Raw genomic sequence first — 17,971 nt, forward strand, 5'->3', positions numbered from 1 at the left:
TTATTTATTTAGTTGATATTTGAGGAAAATAATGCACAGAGAAAATTCATTGAATCATTTGATGAGCAAGTTTTTATTACTATTTTAGACCATAGTATAAAATCTCAAACAATTGTACAGCAGTAAGACTGATGAGCCAACAGACGGGCTCGGATATTATGCATTAATTAATATAATAGTAAACAGATCCCAAACACGTTGGGAAGTAACACAGTCCGATCATCACGCAGATATATTATTGTACACAGTTCTGTTCAATTTAACCCACAACAAAACTATTAAACAATCGTTATTATTACATCTGGCTTTCTCATTAAATATTTTACATAAAGAACGCATCGATAAAAATTATATAGTATTTAACTCAAATATTCAACAATTAAAAACAAAACAATAATTTAGATTTCAGTGACGGGTCAGTCAACCAAGTCAATTCTTTCAAAATGTCTATCTCTTTCAAAGAGGTGCGACGTGTCAGGGGCATCCGGCGGGGGCGGCGGCAGGCCAGGCCGGGCCCACGTGTACACGCCCCCGTCCTGGCATGCCGTCAGAAGGCAATCCTGGCGGAACAACAGTGCCGTTAGCCGCTCGTGCGCCACCTTCTTGCACACCAGCGGCTCCAGCAGGGGGCACTCTTCCAGGCGGGGGCAGGCCGCTGTCCCTATTAGCCGCATGGGGTCGCTGCCGCTGCCCAGCTTCATGCGCAAGGCCACCGAATTTGATATGGAATTATTTTTGCTATCTGTCGTAGAATTACCACTTTTGGAAGTGAGACTAAAATTACGACGATGGGAATTATCTTTGCGATCTCCGAAAGAGAATCCCGCCAGCCGTTGGGTCACGGAGCTGAGCGTTCCGGCCTCGCTGGGCGGGGGGCTCCTCCCTCCCACCGTAATGTTGACCGTGGTCACGCTGTTGGATTTGCTAGCCTTATTCATAACCTTGATGTCGTGGCCATTAGTTCCGGGATTCTCAGTGCTGACCTTGCTGGCTGCGGGGGTATTGGTCCCTGTTTCCCAGAGTTTAAGTCCTATTTTATTATTTTTTAAACACTTTACAGGGGGTTTACCTAGAGCACCATTAGGTGAAGACGGGTGGGTATTGGAAGAAATGTGAGCTGAAACTCTGCTCTTCGGGGGTCTCAAAATGTCTTCGGTAATATCCCAAAGGCAGAGTTGCGTATCTTGCGACACACTTCCTAAGCGATAGCAGACCCCCGGTCGGTCGGTCTTCAGAGGACGCACTTCATCATCAGAGCAGGCCGCTTCGTCGGATTCAAAGATGCATGACGTATATGGATCAAATGCCACCACAGACACCCAGGAGCGGTGACCTTGCCCTCGTGCCACCACTTTGCTTTCACTGAAGGACCAAATAGTAACTAGATCGTCTTCACCGCCAACCACCACGTACCTTCCGTCAGGCGACCAGCACACACACAAAAAACCACCAAAATATGATCTGGCATGACCAATTAGTTCCATAGTATCGTAGTGAAACACTCTAAGAAAACCATCCTGGGAAGCGACGGCTAGGTGAGCGCCGCACGGAGAGAAGGCGAATTCATTAATGCAGCAACCGTCGGAGCCAACCACCCACCGGTACAGCGGGTTCCTGGTGGACTTGGTCTTGCAGGTGTGTATGGCGTAGCCCTCACCCTGCTTGAAGGGCTGGTAGTGCGGTGCTGCGGGTCCACAGGCCAGCTCTTCGTTGTACACATACAGCTGTCCAGAGGCGTGCGCCGCCACAAACAGGTTACACGAGCCCGGTACCCAGCGGATGCATGTTACTCTGCTCTTGTCTATTAGCCTCTGAAACATTACACAGATTGTCATCATTCAAAATGATCAAATAACTTGTATGAAATCATTGGCTAAATAAGGCCTTGCCGGGTGAGGCAAGTTGGCCTATTACCAAAATAGTGCAATTATTTATAATAAAATATGCAGAAATTTACTAATGTTTGATATGGGTAATTTGAAATTCAGGTTTATCACGCTGCTAAAAAGAAACAATATTCACACAGTTCTGATAATATTATATAGTTTAAGCTCATTGAAGTTTGAAGACGCTACATCGTTTTTGTTTGACAGTCAATTTTTAAACATGGAATAGATTGGTCATCGTTTCGTGATACAATACTTTCATTGGAAAGGTCTCAGTCCAACCAAAATCAAATCCAAGCTAGATCTACTCTAGGGGAGTCTGCTTTTTCATTTACAACAATAAAATATTGGGTGGCAGAGTTTAAACGAGGCCGTACCAGCTGCCAAGATGAACATCGCAGTTGTGGCCAAATGAGGGTGACCTAGCCAAAAATGGTGAAAATCCAGAAAATGGTATTGGATGACCGTCGACTGAAAGTACGCAAGCTAGCAGACATGGTAGGCATTTCAAAAGTGCTGTACATCGCATATTGAATGAAAATTTGGACATTAGAAAGCTGTGCGCAAGATTGGTGCCGCATCCATGCCAACAAAATCAGCGTCATGAGGATGTTTCAAATGAGTGTTTGGCGATGTTGCGTCGCAATAAAGCTGAATTTTTGCATCTATTCATAACCATGGATGAAACGTGGGTTCATCACTGAGATGAAAGAACAATCAAAACAATGGGCTGAAAGGGGAGAATCGGCTCCAAAGAAGGCGAAGACAGTTCAGTTGATTATCTTCAAAAAGGAAAAACAATCAATGGCAAGTATTATGCGAACTTATTGCAGCGTTTAAGTGATGAAATCATAAAACGGCCACATTTGGCGAAAAAGAAAGTGTTGTTTCATCAAGACAGTGCACCAGTTCGCACAAGAGTTATAGCGATGACCAATATCAATAAGTTAAAATTCGAATTGCTTCCTCACGCCCCCTATTTGCCAGATTTAGAACCTTAGGATTATTTTCTCTTTCCAAACTTGAAAAAATGACTGGTAAAAAAGATTTGCCAACAATGAAGAGGTGGAGTCTGCAGTAGATGGATATTTTGAGGAGCTCGATGGTTCTCACTATAAACAGGGTATCGAAGCTATTGAACATCGCTGGGAAAAGTGTATCAAGCTAAAAGGAGACTACGTTGAGAAGTAAAGAGTTTTTCCCAAATTTTTTTGTGTTTTCTTTGTTAGGTCGGGTACTTCTGGGACAACCGTCCTAAATGTTTCACTGAGTTCTTTCTGTCCTATTTATTATAGCTTAGCAGACACAAATTTTAATATATGAAAATTCAACCTGCGTATGTTTGCCCTCGCAAAACTCGAAAAGTAGTCCACCTATATTGCCAAAGTTTGATCTTATTAGTGCGAGGAGTTTTTAGAGAGTGGTTTGAATGGTAGAAGAATTCGGAGACACCTGAGGAATACTTAACGCAACATTTCTGCATCGGAATGAGATATGGAGTCGAATTTAAATTAAATTTTAAAAAAGAAAGACAAACATCCCGGAATATGAGTAACATGACAATATTTGAAAATCTCCTACTACCACCACACTAAGCAGAAAATGTTGCTCGTGTTGTGATGGAGGACTTAGCCAACCGAGGAATTGAACACACTACGCCTTGGGAACCAAACGTGATGCCAACTCAGCCATCATTCACATTGTGGTATACAGTAGTGAAAGGTAGAAGAAGTTGGAGACGCCCCAGAAAGTAGCAGTAGCGAAGAAGCATTGTGGTGTCCCTCGTTAGGTATATTATCTAAACAATATTATTATGCAAATAATTTAACAAAAACAGCAATAAAATAAAGTGTCAATGCCAATATTTGAGTAGGGATTCAAACCCTTGAACATTAAAATTAATCTAAAGTTTTTTTAGCACATTGGTCAAACCTAGTCATAGAAAATTACTTTTTAATTATTATATAAGATAACTAGCTGACGTGTACCCGGCGATGCTGGGGCGTTATCCTTAGGACTTAGACATAAACCATCGCAAACTTTTCTGTAGGTCTTTTTAATATCATTATTTTGATGTATCTCGTAAGGTTTAGCCAGCGTTAACGAAAATATAATAGAGTCTGAAAATATATTTTTACGACTTGATTACAAAACGTTGACTTTTCTCTACTTTCTATAAATATAATATGCATGTATTATAGATGTAAACCTTCCTCTAAATGATAGTGAAAACCTTATCAAAAATCGTTCCGTACTTTAGAAGAACTAAGCGCACAAACAGACAGACGCCGATAGCGACTCTATTTTATACTATTTATAGATATGAATTTTTGTTAATTAATTTGAGAATTTAAAAGCTCAGTGACTTATGGCAAAACTACCAATGTAAGTTACCAGCTTACTGTAACTTATAGCAACTTACAGATGTCAAAGTGGCATGAGTTCTTCATAGGTCTAGTGTGTCTGCGCAAACTTACAGCTTATGAAATCAGTTTGATGAGTTGAGACGCTTACCGTGGGAAATGGTACCTAAACGTGCTGATGCGAGATACTAAAAATTAAAGGACTTTTTTCTTTAAAAACCTGTATTTTTATTATTTTAACTAAAATCGAATTAGGATACGAAATGATCTCCCAAAAAATTTTAAGAATTTTTTTTTTCTGAATCCAATCATTTTATAGGTGGTAAAAAGCTTTCCGAAAATAAACATCCATCTTTTTGATTAGCGGTCCAATCCTTTCTAACCTTAATTCCAAGTCGTTTGCTGTTATTTGGATAAAATTAAAAAAACTGCTATTGGTCCTCCATTCTTAATTCTTTTTTTATACTTATTTATCTATACGCCTAAAAAGGCGTTTTAATTAATTCATTAATACTAATTCTGCCGCTAACGGAACGAAAGTATCTAGAGATTTTTACTCTCAAGTCAACTTCTGTTCAAACACTCTTTGGGCCCTTTGGTCTTTATTGACAACATTGCGTAAATTATGATAGTAGCTACTCGTTGATGGGAAGCCATCTTACCGCAAATAAACTTATAAATGTATCAGTCACTGTGAACACTTGCATAAGTGTTAAATTCCTGTAAGCATTAATTACCGTAAGTTGAATGAATTTGTAAAATCTCAGTAAAATCCAAGTAAATGGGATATTTCTGAATGTATCCGAAAACTAAAAACTGTTTTTAAAAGGTGATAAAACATGCTTTCGAATTTTGTTATTAGAAAGAGTAATATAATTTTTTTGATATTAAAATTTGAAATCAAAACAAAACATGTTTTATATATGGCGCACCTTATGTTTTTTACATCTAAACACTGAATTAAAACTACTGATAATGCATAAAAACACTTATTGTATTAGAGAAATATATGTATTATCAACATTACGGCCTCCTCACTTTTTTGACGTTTCATATAAAAATAATTCATAAATTTTTCTGAAATTACAGCCAGAAGATTTGGTTTCATAGAAGTGTACATTTTAATTCTTCTGTAGTTATTTTCATGATTTGAATATAAAGCGTGGTGTTTTCTCTTTCCAACACTGTTTAGATCATATTTCTAACCATAGCAGTAAGGGAGACAACAATTTTTATGAGATCGTATGAGCTGTTCCGAAAAGCGAACAAAATTACTCTACAGGACCCACAGACATAGGAATTAATAGACGAGAAGCTAATGGCGAGGGGTAAAATCAACTGTTGAAGAACGAAGGGAGTAAGGCTGACTGTGATTCGTCAATAAATCAATCTGACAGTAAATAGGCATCTCGCATTATAATATCACCATTTAGTTCTTAAAAGTAAAATCTGCTTTTGAATGAATAGACATTTCTACATGGGAGGGCAAATTACTCGCCACGTTATGAACTAATTTGCGAAGTCCAAATTCGGCAAAGTAAGGCAGCTTCTATTTTCAGAGTCGTAGTTAGTTTCAGAGTATTTAGTTAAGACACTTTTACAAATGTCTCATAATTTACTTACCCCAGTAAACAACGATGAGCACACTTGAGAATCGCTACATTGAGATGTGATAGTATATGTTTCTAAAACTGATCCATATAATACGGTGTGAATAAGCTTAAAATAAAGTAAAATAATGCTTACTTATGGAATGTAATACGACAATTGGGTTTATTCTCTTTTTCACATCTATTTTTACAAGTTTTCATATCACAAGTCAACATTTTGCCGTTTTATTTCGTAAAATGAACCGATGATGCCTCGACCATAGTTCGCACAAGAATGATGACGTCACGTTTTCAAATTTCACTTGAGGCCATATGCGAGTCCAGCCGGCTCAATGGAACCGGTATGGGGAGTGGGGATAATACGCTTTTAATCACTTAGGGCAGGTCTACTAATATTCATATGTCTATGACAGGACCTGTTTTTTCACAAAACCGAAAAAATTAGCCCGGGGAGTTAAAACTTACAAAAGTTGTAAATTTAAGTTAGGAATGTGAAGCTAGCCTAAAATTAATTATTAATCTAGTATCAACTCAACAGACACCTCGCCTATAAACCATCCATCCATATCACCAATGTTGACAATAATAAAGTGAGATGACGATGAGCGTGTGACACTAGGGTAGGGAGGGCTGACCTCAGGTTCAATGCAAGCAATTAAGTGAATGATTACTTACTTCCTCGTTGTACAGTTTACTAATCTCCTTCTTAATTGGATCTAATATTTGTATTTGTCCTGTAGAAAATCCTATCAATAATGAGACACTATCAGGTGTCGGTGTCACCGAGTTGAAATCATGACATGTCGGATTGGTTCCTTTATATATCTTCTTATCCACTGGATTCTTCAGATCGGCCGCCTGGAAAACACAAAAACAATCAGTGTCTAACCATAAATCAGGCTTTCAGATTATTTTTGCCTTGTGCAAAAATAAATCAATACATGTCAGAAGCCGTTTTACATCAAAAAGTTCTCAGTTGTATCGTTAACAATATGATTACATTGTTTTTATTGATAACCCAACCCAAATAGGATATTGTTGATTCGACTCAGGGTCGGGCTTTGTTATCAATGAAATGTTTAGGACGCAGAATAATAACACTTTGATAATAAACATTTGTTTTTACTAGATTAGAACAATATCAATATCTGAGTGACATTACAATACGCAGACTACCGTCTAAGCAAATGTTTCTTTATTGATCTTAAAATTAAATAAATAGCTAAAGAATAAAATATTTGGAAAATTTGGTAAGTAATTTATGAAATTTGTAAATACTGGAAGGAAAACAGAAAATGTTTAGTAAGGAATTTACCTTTTTGACGCCTTTGTAAACATAAACATACAGCTCCTTGCCGTAGTTGAAACAAATCCTGTCGTCACTGACGGAGGCGTCAGCATTAGGGGAGCCGGGCGGCAATGTGACCAGGGACACTCGGACCTGGGAGGACCCTTGGGTGTTGGTATAACCAACTCTATTAGGACGGGAATATTCCGATAACGTCATCAGCCTGTATGTACCTTCCCTTGTGACGAATTGGGTTTTTAAATCGTCCTTTCCACCAGTATCTGCCTGCACAGCCATTTTTTCTTACGAAATATCGTTTTCCTGTTGAAATTCATGGGAGTATGCACTCTTCACAAACGCATTCAAAAACAGTGACACTATTTTCGCAGAGCTTGGCGCCGTAAAACGTTAAAATAAATAAATCATAAATACAGTTTCACATGGAATCATCTTTAAATTAATTGATAAAACTAAATAACAGAACCCCAACATCGGTTAAAGAGTGCAAAGTAGACCGCCCTATCATGTGTAATTTTTGACAATCTAGTAAGTAAGTAAGCATCCTGTCGTATTTTATTTGTCAAGAATCGCTATTTCAAACATAGACAATTAACGTGCCAGCACATATATTTTTAATTATTTATCGGCTACTCATCACGTCTATCTATTATTGCGGGGTGTTTTTGAACTATTACGAAAAACAACTAACGGAAGAATTCTTATTTCGCGGTGAAAATAATGGTCGAGACTCGATATTTTTCCCTCCAATTAAAAAAACTGAAATCACAAAATTTGAAATCAGAGAATTTTTCACTGAATTCCGGTGGCATAATACACCAAGGAAATATTTTGACTCGGGTAGTATTATCAGGATAAATAATAGTTGCTCAGTGTCGTAGAGTACTCAAAATTAATTAAAATATGTTAATTTTTATTGGAATAACCTTTGAAGGTTAAACCCATCAATGTAATATATCATTGAAGAAGATAATACTCGTAAATCTAAATGAAATATGACACGGAAAAATAAATAACTGGTCTTAATTGGGAATCGAACCCAGGATCTTGGTCTGGTCGGGACAACGCCTCTAACCACTCGGCCACTCCAACGTTATCTCCAACTAATTTTTCCCATATTTTTCGCTATCTTTTTGAATAATTACAAAGTTCTAAAGAATTTGTACGTAACCTAGATAGTGTTTCGAATTATTTATGGTATACGCTGACTACGAGCAACTACGAGTGCCCAATAAAATTTAACACTTTCCCGACATGATTACTAATTCCTGATGATCTCAAACTGTGCCCGTGGTATTGTTCTCAGGTGCAAAGCTTTCACTTAGAACAAATTTCACTCCAACGTTATCTCCAACTAATTTTTCCCATATTTTTCGCTATCTTTTTGAATAATTACAAAGTTCTAAAGAATTTGTACGTAACCTAGATAGTTTTTCGAATTATTTATGGTATACGCTGACTACGAGTGCCCAATAAAATTTAACACTTTCCCGAAATGATTACTAATTCCTGATGATCTCAAACTGTGCCCGTGGTATTGTTCTCAGGTGCAAAGCTTTCACTTAGAACAAATTTCACTTCGTTTCATTTTTACACTCAAAATAAATATGACATATTTATCAAAATATCCCACAGGTTAGGTTAGGTTAGGTAGTATAGTAAACTTGTAAAAATAATTACATCATTAGAAATCAACATGGCCGCTTATAATTTGTTAATAAATGTCTATCTCAAGCTATTTTCTGTTTTTTTCCATGTTTTTCCTTTATTATTTCAACTAAAATGAAGCATAATACGTTTGCCCCAAGGTAAGTTCATAATTACTTCTCATACCGTCGAGATTTGGCTTAATTTGACAATTTTAGCGCAAAAACAGTGAGGGCACTGCTAGATGGCAAGTTCCTTATTTATATGGGTCACCTAATGATTTTTTCTTAGTCTAAATACATTGCCTTGTTATTTTTCTGCGTCTTGTTCTATTTCATGTTTCGTTAAGATTTATTAGTATTATCTACTTCTTCAATAAAATATATTATTTAAGTTTAGCAAGTAACTTTTTAAATTCCAATATGCTCAGAATCTCAGTTGCTCTTTAAGCTCGCTATTCATCTTTTGTATGGTGGGGGCGTTCAGAGTGGGACATATAGGTCTACGAGCCGGTCTAGTGCCTCAGGCGTCGCTTTGTAGACGTTATTAATTTTGCTGGGGAATGATTAGAGCGGGCATCACATTGCAGACTCTTTAAAGCTCCTACCATGCATCCTGTGGGGACAACAGCTGCAGGAGCACTTATTCTTATTGATGAAGAAACAGAGTTTACGAGGCAGTGAGAACCCAGGCTGTCTCTCAGTGGGTTCATGTACGAGATGGGCATTTCTCACATCAGCCACTCAAGGTTCCATCTATCTTCTTGATCAAGGCTATCTGGAGGAATCCTTTCCATCCAGAATGGTTTTCGGAAATTAAAGCCAAATAAAACAGTAGGACAGCTTTCCATTTTAGAAATTCAAAGGCGAATGACAAACTACGTGTTCAGTTTAATGGAAAAAATATTTATCATGATGCCCATCCCCTGATATCTTGGAGCTCGCTGTGAAGAAATATTTACATCCATCATGTTGCTCTCTGGTAGGAGCCCTGTGACAAGATAAGCTGACCGATATCATTACAAAAAGTAGTGAAATACTGACAGATAAACAGATAGCGTCACCATACTGCAAAAACTGTAGGTATCATTGATGTATTAGTCTATGCAAGTCTATGGTAGGTATACATAACTACCAATAATTTATAATTGGGTTTTTGTATAATTGAGTTCCAAATGCTTGCTAAAAATGTCTCATGGATATTAGCCGCCTAAAGTTGATATTAGCTGACTAAAGTTACATATTTTGGTTTTACCTTTGTTACCTTTTTTTCTTTATCAATGAGTGGACCCCGCAATGTTTCGCTATTGCTAATGTCTTTCACGGGCATCTCCGACTTCTTCCACCATTCGCCACTGTATTGTATACCACAATATTACTGTTAGAAAACTACATTACATCGACTTTAATTCAACTCCGTATCTCATTCTGGTGCAGAGATATTGCCTTAAGTATTCCTCAAGCGTCCCCAACTTCTTCTTCCATTCAAACAACACTCCTGGCACTAATAAGAACAAACTTTGCAATTATCAGCAATATCGGTTGACTACTTTTTGAGTTTTGTGAGCGCAAACAAACGCAGGCTGAATTTTTGTATACCTATTAAGATTATAAAAAATATGTATTGTTTTGAATAAACCAAAGACATTTTTAATTATGTATGACGAATATGATCAATTTCATGCAAACAAGAAAAAAGAATTTTAGTGTAATACCTGAAATAATTCCTAAGATGTTGTAAAGAGCAAAATGTTTAAATCGCCGTCCTGTATAATTTGTCAATTTTAGCGACGATATATTTATTAGATTCATACCATTTAAAAAATACACCAGTAAGCAAGAATATATGGTTATGGCAAAATATAATTCAACTTATTTTTTTTTTAGCATAAAACTTTTGGTCTAGGAGATTAGTAATAAATAAGCAAGTTTTGAGAAATTCATTAGTTTAATCTTCTTGGTGTGTTTTTATATGAGCATTAAAAATACATTTATTTGGGAATGATTCATCACAGAGAGAACACACATGTTCCTCAACATCGGTGTGCGTGCTAATGTGCTTAGTCAAATCATATTTCTTATAAAAAGTCTTCATGCAAATTTCACATTGGAATCTTCTATCCCCTCGGTGTCTCAATATATGTTCTTTTAACCAAGTGCTGGTAAAAAATGCCTTCCCACATTCTGTACACGCGTGATTCCTCTCTTGCAGATGGTGCTTACGGACATGCGCAGCTCTGTGGTGCGGAAGACTGTAGTTCTTAGGGCACATTTTACACTGGTATCTTTTCCTCTGTATACCGTGCACCTCTAATAAGTGTTGCAGCTTCACCCCATAGGAAGCAAACCTCTCTGGACAGTGTGGGCAGGTCATGTTATCTGTTTGTCCGTTGTGCTTCTTCATGTGTTTCAACATATAACGAGGTATGAGTTTCACATTACAGATTTCACAAGACACTTTGTCTGTTGCGTGAATTGTTATATGATTTTTAAGATTATATAAGAATAAAAATGCTTTTCCGCAAATACTACATAAGAAATTGGGAAAATGTGTTGGTGCGTGAGATACTAGTTCTCTGTGAGAAGAAAAGGTCTCCATACATCTGTCGCAAGTAGAAGCTGATTTATCTAGAACATATTTTGGAATTTTAATTTTATTCTTTCCTGATTTCAGGATTTTCACAGAATCATCAACATCGCTATCACTGAAGTCAGTCTTTAGTTGATCCATTTCATTTTTTCGGAGAATTTTTTTGGATTTTGGTGGTTTTAAAATATTAAGTGAATTGTAAATTTCTCCCTTGATTATTTCGCAGCTTGGATTTGTTTTCTGTGAATTTACCATATCTCCCGGCGCTAGTTTCCTGCTTTTTCCAGGTCTAAAAATTACAGTTGAATCATCAATATCACCATAAATTATTTCACAAGTGGTTTTTGGTTTTGTTCCTATGAATTTGATTGGTTTAATAATTCTGGGACCTATTTCATCAATTTCAACAGCATATTTTCTAGTTGACCCTTTTTTCAGTTCTTTTCTTATGGAGATATTTTCTTGATCGTATATCGAATACCCATCCTCTCGTTTCACATGTATATCTAGAATATATTTTAATTATTTATTAGTGAAGGGGAATGCTATTGCTGAACAATGAGAGTATTGCACAAACATTCGCAAACACCTTCTTATCCCTTTTACACATTGATATTTTTTGGAATACATTACATATACATTACTGGATAATTTATATAATGCCATGGTTGCTAGGTATTGTTTTGATATGATGAAACTTGTAAGGTAATGACATTATGCTGTAAAAATTCTATATATTTTATACAGGGTGTCCAGGGGTAAAAAGCGCTAACTTCGGGGGGTGATTTTACATGATTTTAGAAGTAAAAAAAGATAAATAACTTTTTAACAAAATCATTTTTAAAAGAGTGGAAGAAAATTGAAATGCGACCGGCAAGCCTGGATATAGTTTATAAATATGACAGCTGGGTTGAATCCTGTGAAATATATTCAAAAGTATAGTACCTTCTGACAGGAAAGCTTGATAAACAGTGTTCTTCAATTTTAACTGCACTTCTTCTAATAGCTTACGGAATGCGTAACTATCTCTAAGTTTTATAACACACGAGTCACAAATCAGATATAAGACATCATTTTTTCCCATATCCTTAATCAACTAAAACAAAAAAATTACATATAGGTACATATATGATGTTTGGCAAGTTATTTGTTTGTTTTAGCATGCTGAGTGACCAAAATATACTCTAGGTTATTCCACTACATTAATTTATTGTCAAAATTTGGATGTGCTACAAGAAGATGTTTAATTAATTACCTCCGTTGAAAAACAAAAGTTTATCATTTCGGCATAATCTTCAAACATCTCATCACATTTATGGGGCTGTAGCATGCTTCTCAAGTTGTTTTCTGATAAACAACATTGACAAAATCCTTCCAACGATTCAGCCTTTAAATTGTATTCAGTTTTAGTTTTACAGTGGCGTGAGGAACTCATCTTAGAAATATTTTCGTGCTTTGCATTAAATCCTAGAAACCTTCAAACCGCACGTGAAATATACACATTACAAGACATTAGAGAATTAATAGCAAAGATTTAATAATTTAAAGGGTTTCTTGCATGTACGTGATGTGCATAAATATTTTATTTTTGAAACTGATCAAAAAAGTTGGAAATAATGATACACTGATAAAACTTATTTACATTGGCAGATTTGACATCGACGTTTGACAGCATCTTGACAGATTTGAAAGCATAAATAAACCACTCCATAGATATACCACTCACTGTCACCCATAAATAAACCACTCACTCTTTGAATGACCATGTGACCATGGAAAAATATCTGAATTTCGTATTGTCGTTGATTTTATTCTAGATTTTGACATAAGTTTATTTATGATAAGTTCATTCATGGCGAATGCCTACATAAATATTTTTATAATTATAATTTACGTAGATTGGTCTACGTTAATCTAAATTCATTTGTATTATTGTACATAATCTTGTTTTCCAAAGGAAAAATGAGTAACTTAACTTGTAAACCTGAAATTGAATCCAAAATAAAAAGTGAAGGTTTGGGTTTGGAAGGATTTTGTCAATGTTGTTTATCAGAAAATAACCTGAGGAGCATGCTTCAGTCTTACGAATGTAACGGTGGTGTTGAAATTTATATTGAAATGGTCAATTCTTGTTTCTCGATTGCAGTAAGTAGTTATAATAATATTGAACCTTATCTTTTTGGTGATTTTATTTGCAAAATAATCTCTTACATACTAAGTTGCCTGTAATAAGAAGGCTAATTTTTATTTAAAAAAATTTCCGTACTCCGCATCTAAATAGCCCAAATTATTGAAATATTACTTGGTTTCAACTTAGAGCAAGAAACAACTATTGACGTCGAGGGAGATGGAAAAATATACGCTAAATAGGTTCTTAGTTTGTATTATTTAAATAATTTGTGTACAGTAATCTATCCACCGCCCCAAAACCGGGCAAGTGTCCAATTGGTGAAAGTGACGGATTATAGTGCATACAAACATATGCTGAAAATTAAGACAGGTATTTCATTAAAACGAAAACCGCTATCGATCTTTAAAGTAAAGGTGTCATGGTGTATCATGTTTACGCTTGCAAGAATACTCCATTTTGTAAAGTTATTCAAACAAAATTGTGCTAGAACGAAACGAACAGAAACGAATGCGACAGTTGCTCGAATACACAGAGGACTAGCCGAAATGTCCTACAACAACACCCCCGGTGATGGGTAAAATGGTCAGCTCTAGCAAGCTAGACAGTGGTATCCTGATTGTGTGAGAGTAAAATAACCCAACCTGTCGGCGAACAAGGCTTCTCACTCGAGTCTAAGCAAGCGACGGATTACTGAATTTGACGTAAGAATACCGGAGAATTATAGAGTTTCATTTTGTGCTTTTAACTAGTAAAAATAACAGCGGACAATTGAGCAGCGTTTTACTGAGAGAGTACTATTTAGATTGAAGCGGAACCTTACAGCAAACATCACAATCATACTAACAACATAAACATGGGAAATTTTGAACTTTATAAAACAATTGAATTTTAAAACTCTAACGCAGAGGTTCCCAAACTTTTTTGCCCCGTAGACCACTTGCCAAATATATTTTTTTCCGTAGACCCCCTGCCTGCCGAATATTGAATTTTCCTAAAAATATTAACGTCCCATGTGATAATCATTTCTCTTTTTCGTAAGAAGATTCCCTTACCTTGCCTGTCCAACAACCGGGTGGCGGGTATAGTTACTCTGTCTTTACTTTGTGCACAGGGGCGCACTTGTGAGGTATTACACCAAATGAAAATGGAGCAGGATAAGCAACGAGAATTTCTTTCTGTAGCTGGCCCTACAGAACTGCGCCTTAAGTTCTTTGTTAGCGCTTATTCTGATCAGTTATTCTTGTCATATAATATCTGATTCTTCAACATTCCACTTCCACAGTCAAAATGTCCTCAAACTTAGTTTTGAAGTCTATGTGAAGTACATTTAAATGTTGAACGTCATTATTACCCTGGACGTTTTTCAAAAAAAAGTTTGGAATCTAGGAAAATTCGCGGCTTCCGATGTGCAATGTTTTGCTTCAATATATTAATACTGACGAGGAAAACATCGTATAATTTTATTCATATACCTCAATAAACAACTTTACAAATATCAAATAAGTAATTTCTCAGTCTATTATTAGTATTACGTAAACTGTGTTATTTGTGTTATGTATATTGTGTCATTTACGGAACTCCTAAATGTTGACTTGAGGTAAATGGGGGTCCGCTCGTATGTACCCCCATTTGAATCTCGTGGACCCCCAAATTTTTTTCTCGCTGACATAGACCCTCAGCAAGCCGATATCGACCCCTGGGGGTCTATATAGACCACTTTGGGAACCTCTGCTCTAACGGGAACTAACTAGTTGTAATTAAATTCAAACAAAGTGTTATAATAAATAATTTGTGCATATAAAGAAGCGAGCAGAGTACTGAAATTTTATCAAAATTATTTTTGTCGATCTAAAATATTTGTATGTTTGTACTTTAATATTATTTACTTTTACACTGATTTCATGGAGATGTAAACCCAACCTCGATATTGAATGTACCTTATAGAGCTGGGTCGATCGATCATTTTACATGACCCGGGTTGTACTGTACTTGTACCTGTACTGGCGAAGTGGTCGGGTCGAGAAGAGAGATCGGGTTCCATGATAACTCGTCAAAATGACAATTCAACACACCTTTAAAAGGTGATATAAAGTCATTAAAAGTGATGAAACAAAAACTAGGTTACATATGTAAACTATTTTTAACCATGTTTTTGTTTCATCACTTTTCATAACTTTATAACACTTCTTATAGGTGTGTTGAATTGTCATTTGATGAGTTATCCAGTCACCGAGAGATCGATGAGAATAGTCCGCTCCAGGCACCGACTTGCCAAGGAGCCAAGACGCTGATTATAACCTAATACAGTGCCCTTGAGGTTTTTCTGGCACCAGGCGACGTTTGGCTCAGAGCCGGCGTTGAAAACAATATGTGTAGTACGATACTTAATCATTTATCTTATGCTCTGGTTGCTTTCAGTTAATCAATGAGATGGAAAATCATGATGTCCTTTATCTGATTTGCGACTCTTGTGTTGGAAAACTTCGAGACAGCTTTTCCTTCAGAAAGCAAATAGAAGAAGTACAATTGAAATTGAAAAAATCTCTCGAAGGTGTTGTCCTCCATGAAGGTATGTTTCTTTATAATCTTCCCTTGCCCAAGCTATATACTTCATGTCATAAAATATTCTTCGTGTATTCTGCTTGTCACTGTTGTATTTGCCATTTTTCCTTCTTTGTCTTTAAAAATTCTACATTAATTTTGAATTCAAGAATTAAATTTTGATTTACGTTCTTTAGGTATGTATGTGAAAAAAGAGGAGCTATTGCTGAGTGACGGTTCATGGGAAGCAGACGTTATGGAGCCTCAAGACAATTTCAAAAAGTTCAAATTGGAATCTAAATCAAAACATATTAGAAATTTAAAGAAGCCAAAAAGTAAAAGCAAAAAAAGAATAAAGTCAGAAAGTAAAAAACTAAAACACAATGAGACAATATTCGATAAATCGAAAACATCAAAAATTACCGTCCCAAAATGTGCACTGGATAAATCAGCCGTTACATGTGAGATTTGTATAGAATCTTTTCTTTCTCATAAGGATCTATTATCTCATATGGCCACTCACTTTCCTAACTTTGTGTGCGATCTGTGTGGCAAACAATTCTTATTGTTGAATGGATTGAAGAATCATCTCAGAAGCCACGTCGAAGACAAAATCACTTGTGAAGTTTGCCATAAATCTCTTAAAATCAACAGTATGCGGAGACATGTGAAAACACATAATGGAGAAACAGATATCTACGCCTGTCCATATTGTACTAATAGATTTTCAACCTTTGGTCTGCGGCTTCAGCACTTGTCAGATGCGCACAACATAACAAGAAGAAGATATAACTGTAATCTCTGTCCTAAAACCTTCAGCCTGTCGCATCACCGCTCGGCACACGTGAGGCAGGAGCACCTTCAGGAGAGGAATCACGTCTGTTCAGAATGTGGAAAAGCATTCTTCTCCAGTTCCGGGTTAAAAGAACATACATTGTCACACACGGGAGAAAAGAATTTCCAATGCGAAGTTTGTCTAAAGTTTTTTAACAGGAAGTTTTCTTTGACAGAGCACTTGAAAATACACAACAATGTCAAGAACCACGTGTGTCCCATTTGCGACAAAGCTTTCATACAGAAATGTACGTTGAAGGGGCATCTGAAAACACACAATAAAGAATATTCTCGATTGATTCTCAAAGATTGCCCTGGCACTATACTCAATGACTAATTACCTCTATTTATTCTAAAATAGAACCCAGGATATTACCATAAACTTCAATTAGGGCATCCAATTTGAAAACATCTACCCCACAAGTCTCAATTTCAATTGAGACTACGGCATCCCCAATGTCTGAGGCTGGTGGTAGTGGGGAAGTACCTGACTATTCATAACCAAACACGACTTCGAGCAACATTTCAATTCTGAATGATGGTCTTTCGACAGGGTGAAACTCTTCTACTCTGTATCTTGTATCTTCTAAATATTATTTTTACTTAATGAATTGTGAAACAACCAAATTTACTTTCGCCCGCCGGGATTTGAACCCGCAAATTAGTCAAGAGCCTTACCCTTTAACCAAGAAGGTCATCATTGCAACTCTGATGACATGATTTGAGATACATGCTCGAAATATAATATTATATAAGTGTTTGGTTAGAATTGTGCTGTCCTTATATAAGTTCATATATATTTGTTCCCTAGTGAAAGTTCTGTGTATATTCCAATAATTTTGTGAATACGTATCACACAAAAATTAAATATGTAGCAGATAGCAAATGTACAAATTTATTTCAAAATATACCTCCAAACATGGTCTCTCTTTCCCTCACAAGACGGTAAAGTATTTTTTTCTTTATGTCTATATACATACTACAATATTATATGTACTACAATATTATATATACTATAATATTTTAAATCAATGAAATCAATTTATGAAAAACTAAACAAATTA

At 36.1% G+C, this 17,971-nt stretch overlaps 2 protein-coding genes and 1 long non-coding RNA gene across 4 annotated transcripts; 1 reads left to right on the forward strand and 2 right to left on the reverse strand.

Annotated features, from left to right (window-relative positions):
- Positions 1-42: 42 nt before the first annotated feature.
- Positions 43-7,718, reverse strand: LOC149416994 (WD repeat-containing protein 20). Its single transcript, XM_089641127.1, has 3 exons — positions 7,175-7,718; positions 6,535-6,717; positions 43-1,811 (listed from the first exon to the last, which is right to left on the reverse strand). The coding sequence occupies exons 1-3, from the start codon at positions 7,442-7,444 to the stop codon at positions 417-419; spliced, it is 1,848 nt and encodes a 615-aa protein (XP_089497253.1). The 5' UTR covers positions 7,445-7,718; the 3' UTR covers positions 43-416.
- Positions 7,719-11,393: 3,675 nt separating this feature from the next.
- LOC149416995 (uncharacterized) lies at positions 11,394-13,129 on the reverse strand. Of its 2 annotated transcripts, XR_016303398.1 has the most exons (4): positions 13,044-13,129; positions 12,657-12,876; positions 12,347-12,497; positions 11,394-11,907 (listed from the first exon to the last, which is right to left on the reverse strand). It is a non-coding gene; the product is annotated as an uncharacterized LOC149416995 (long non-coding RNA). The 2 variants fall into 2 exon arrangements; XR_016303397.1 differs by having other exon boundaries at positions 12,657-13,128.
- An 86-nt stretch (positions 13,130-13,215) lies between these two features.
- Positions 13,216-17,894, forward strand: LOC149416996 (uncharacterized). The gene is made up of 3 exons (XM_089640722.1): positions 13,216-13,546; positions 15,951-16,101; positions 16,271-17,894. The coding sequence occupies exons 1-3, from the start codon at positions 13,364-13,366 to the stop codon at positions 17,242-17,244; spliced, it is 1,308 nt and encodes a 435-aa protein (XP_089496848.1). The 5' UTR covers positions 13,216-13,363; the 3' UTR covers positions 17,245-17,894.
- The last annotated feature ends 77 nt before the right edge of the window (positions 17,895-17,971 follow it).

This window comes from Hesperophylax consimilis, chromosome 16, assembly GCF_061612785.1.
Source record: "Hesperophylax consimilis isolate HC1 chromosome 16, BYU_Hcon_1.0, whole genome shotgun sequence".
Taxonomy (NCBI): Eukaryota; Metazoa; Arthropoda; class Insecta; order Trichoptera; family Limnephilidae; genus Hesperophylax; species Hesperophylax consimilis.

Coding starts and splice junctions, on each gene's coding strand:
- LOC149416994 (XM_089641127.1), bottom strand. CDS start 7,444: ATGGCTGTGCAGGCAGATACTGGTGGAAAGGACGATTTAAAAACCCAA. Junction 6,718..7,174: donor TTTACAAAGGCGTCAAAAAG/GTAAATTCCTTA, acceptor TGTGTTTTCCAG/GCGGCCGATCTGAAGAATCC. Junction 1,812..6,534: donor GTAAACTGTACAACGAGGAA/GTAAGTAATCAT, acceptor GTAATGTTTCAG/AGGCTAATAGACAAGAGCAG.
- LOC149416996 (XM_089640722.1), top strand. CDS start 13,364: ATGAGTAACTTAACTTGTAAACCTGAAATTGAATCCAAAATAAAAAGT. Junction 13,547..15,950: donor ATTCTTGTTTCTCGATTGCA/GTAAGTAGTTAT, acceptor GGTTGCTTTCAG/TTAATCAATGAGATGGAAAA. Junction 16,102..16,270: donor AGGTGTTGTCCTCCATGAAG/GTATGTTTCTTT, acceptor TACGTTCTTTAG/GTATGTATGTGAAAAAAGAG.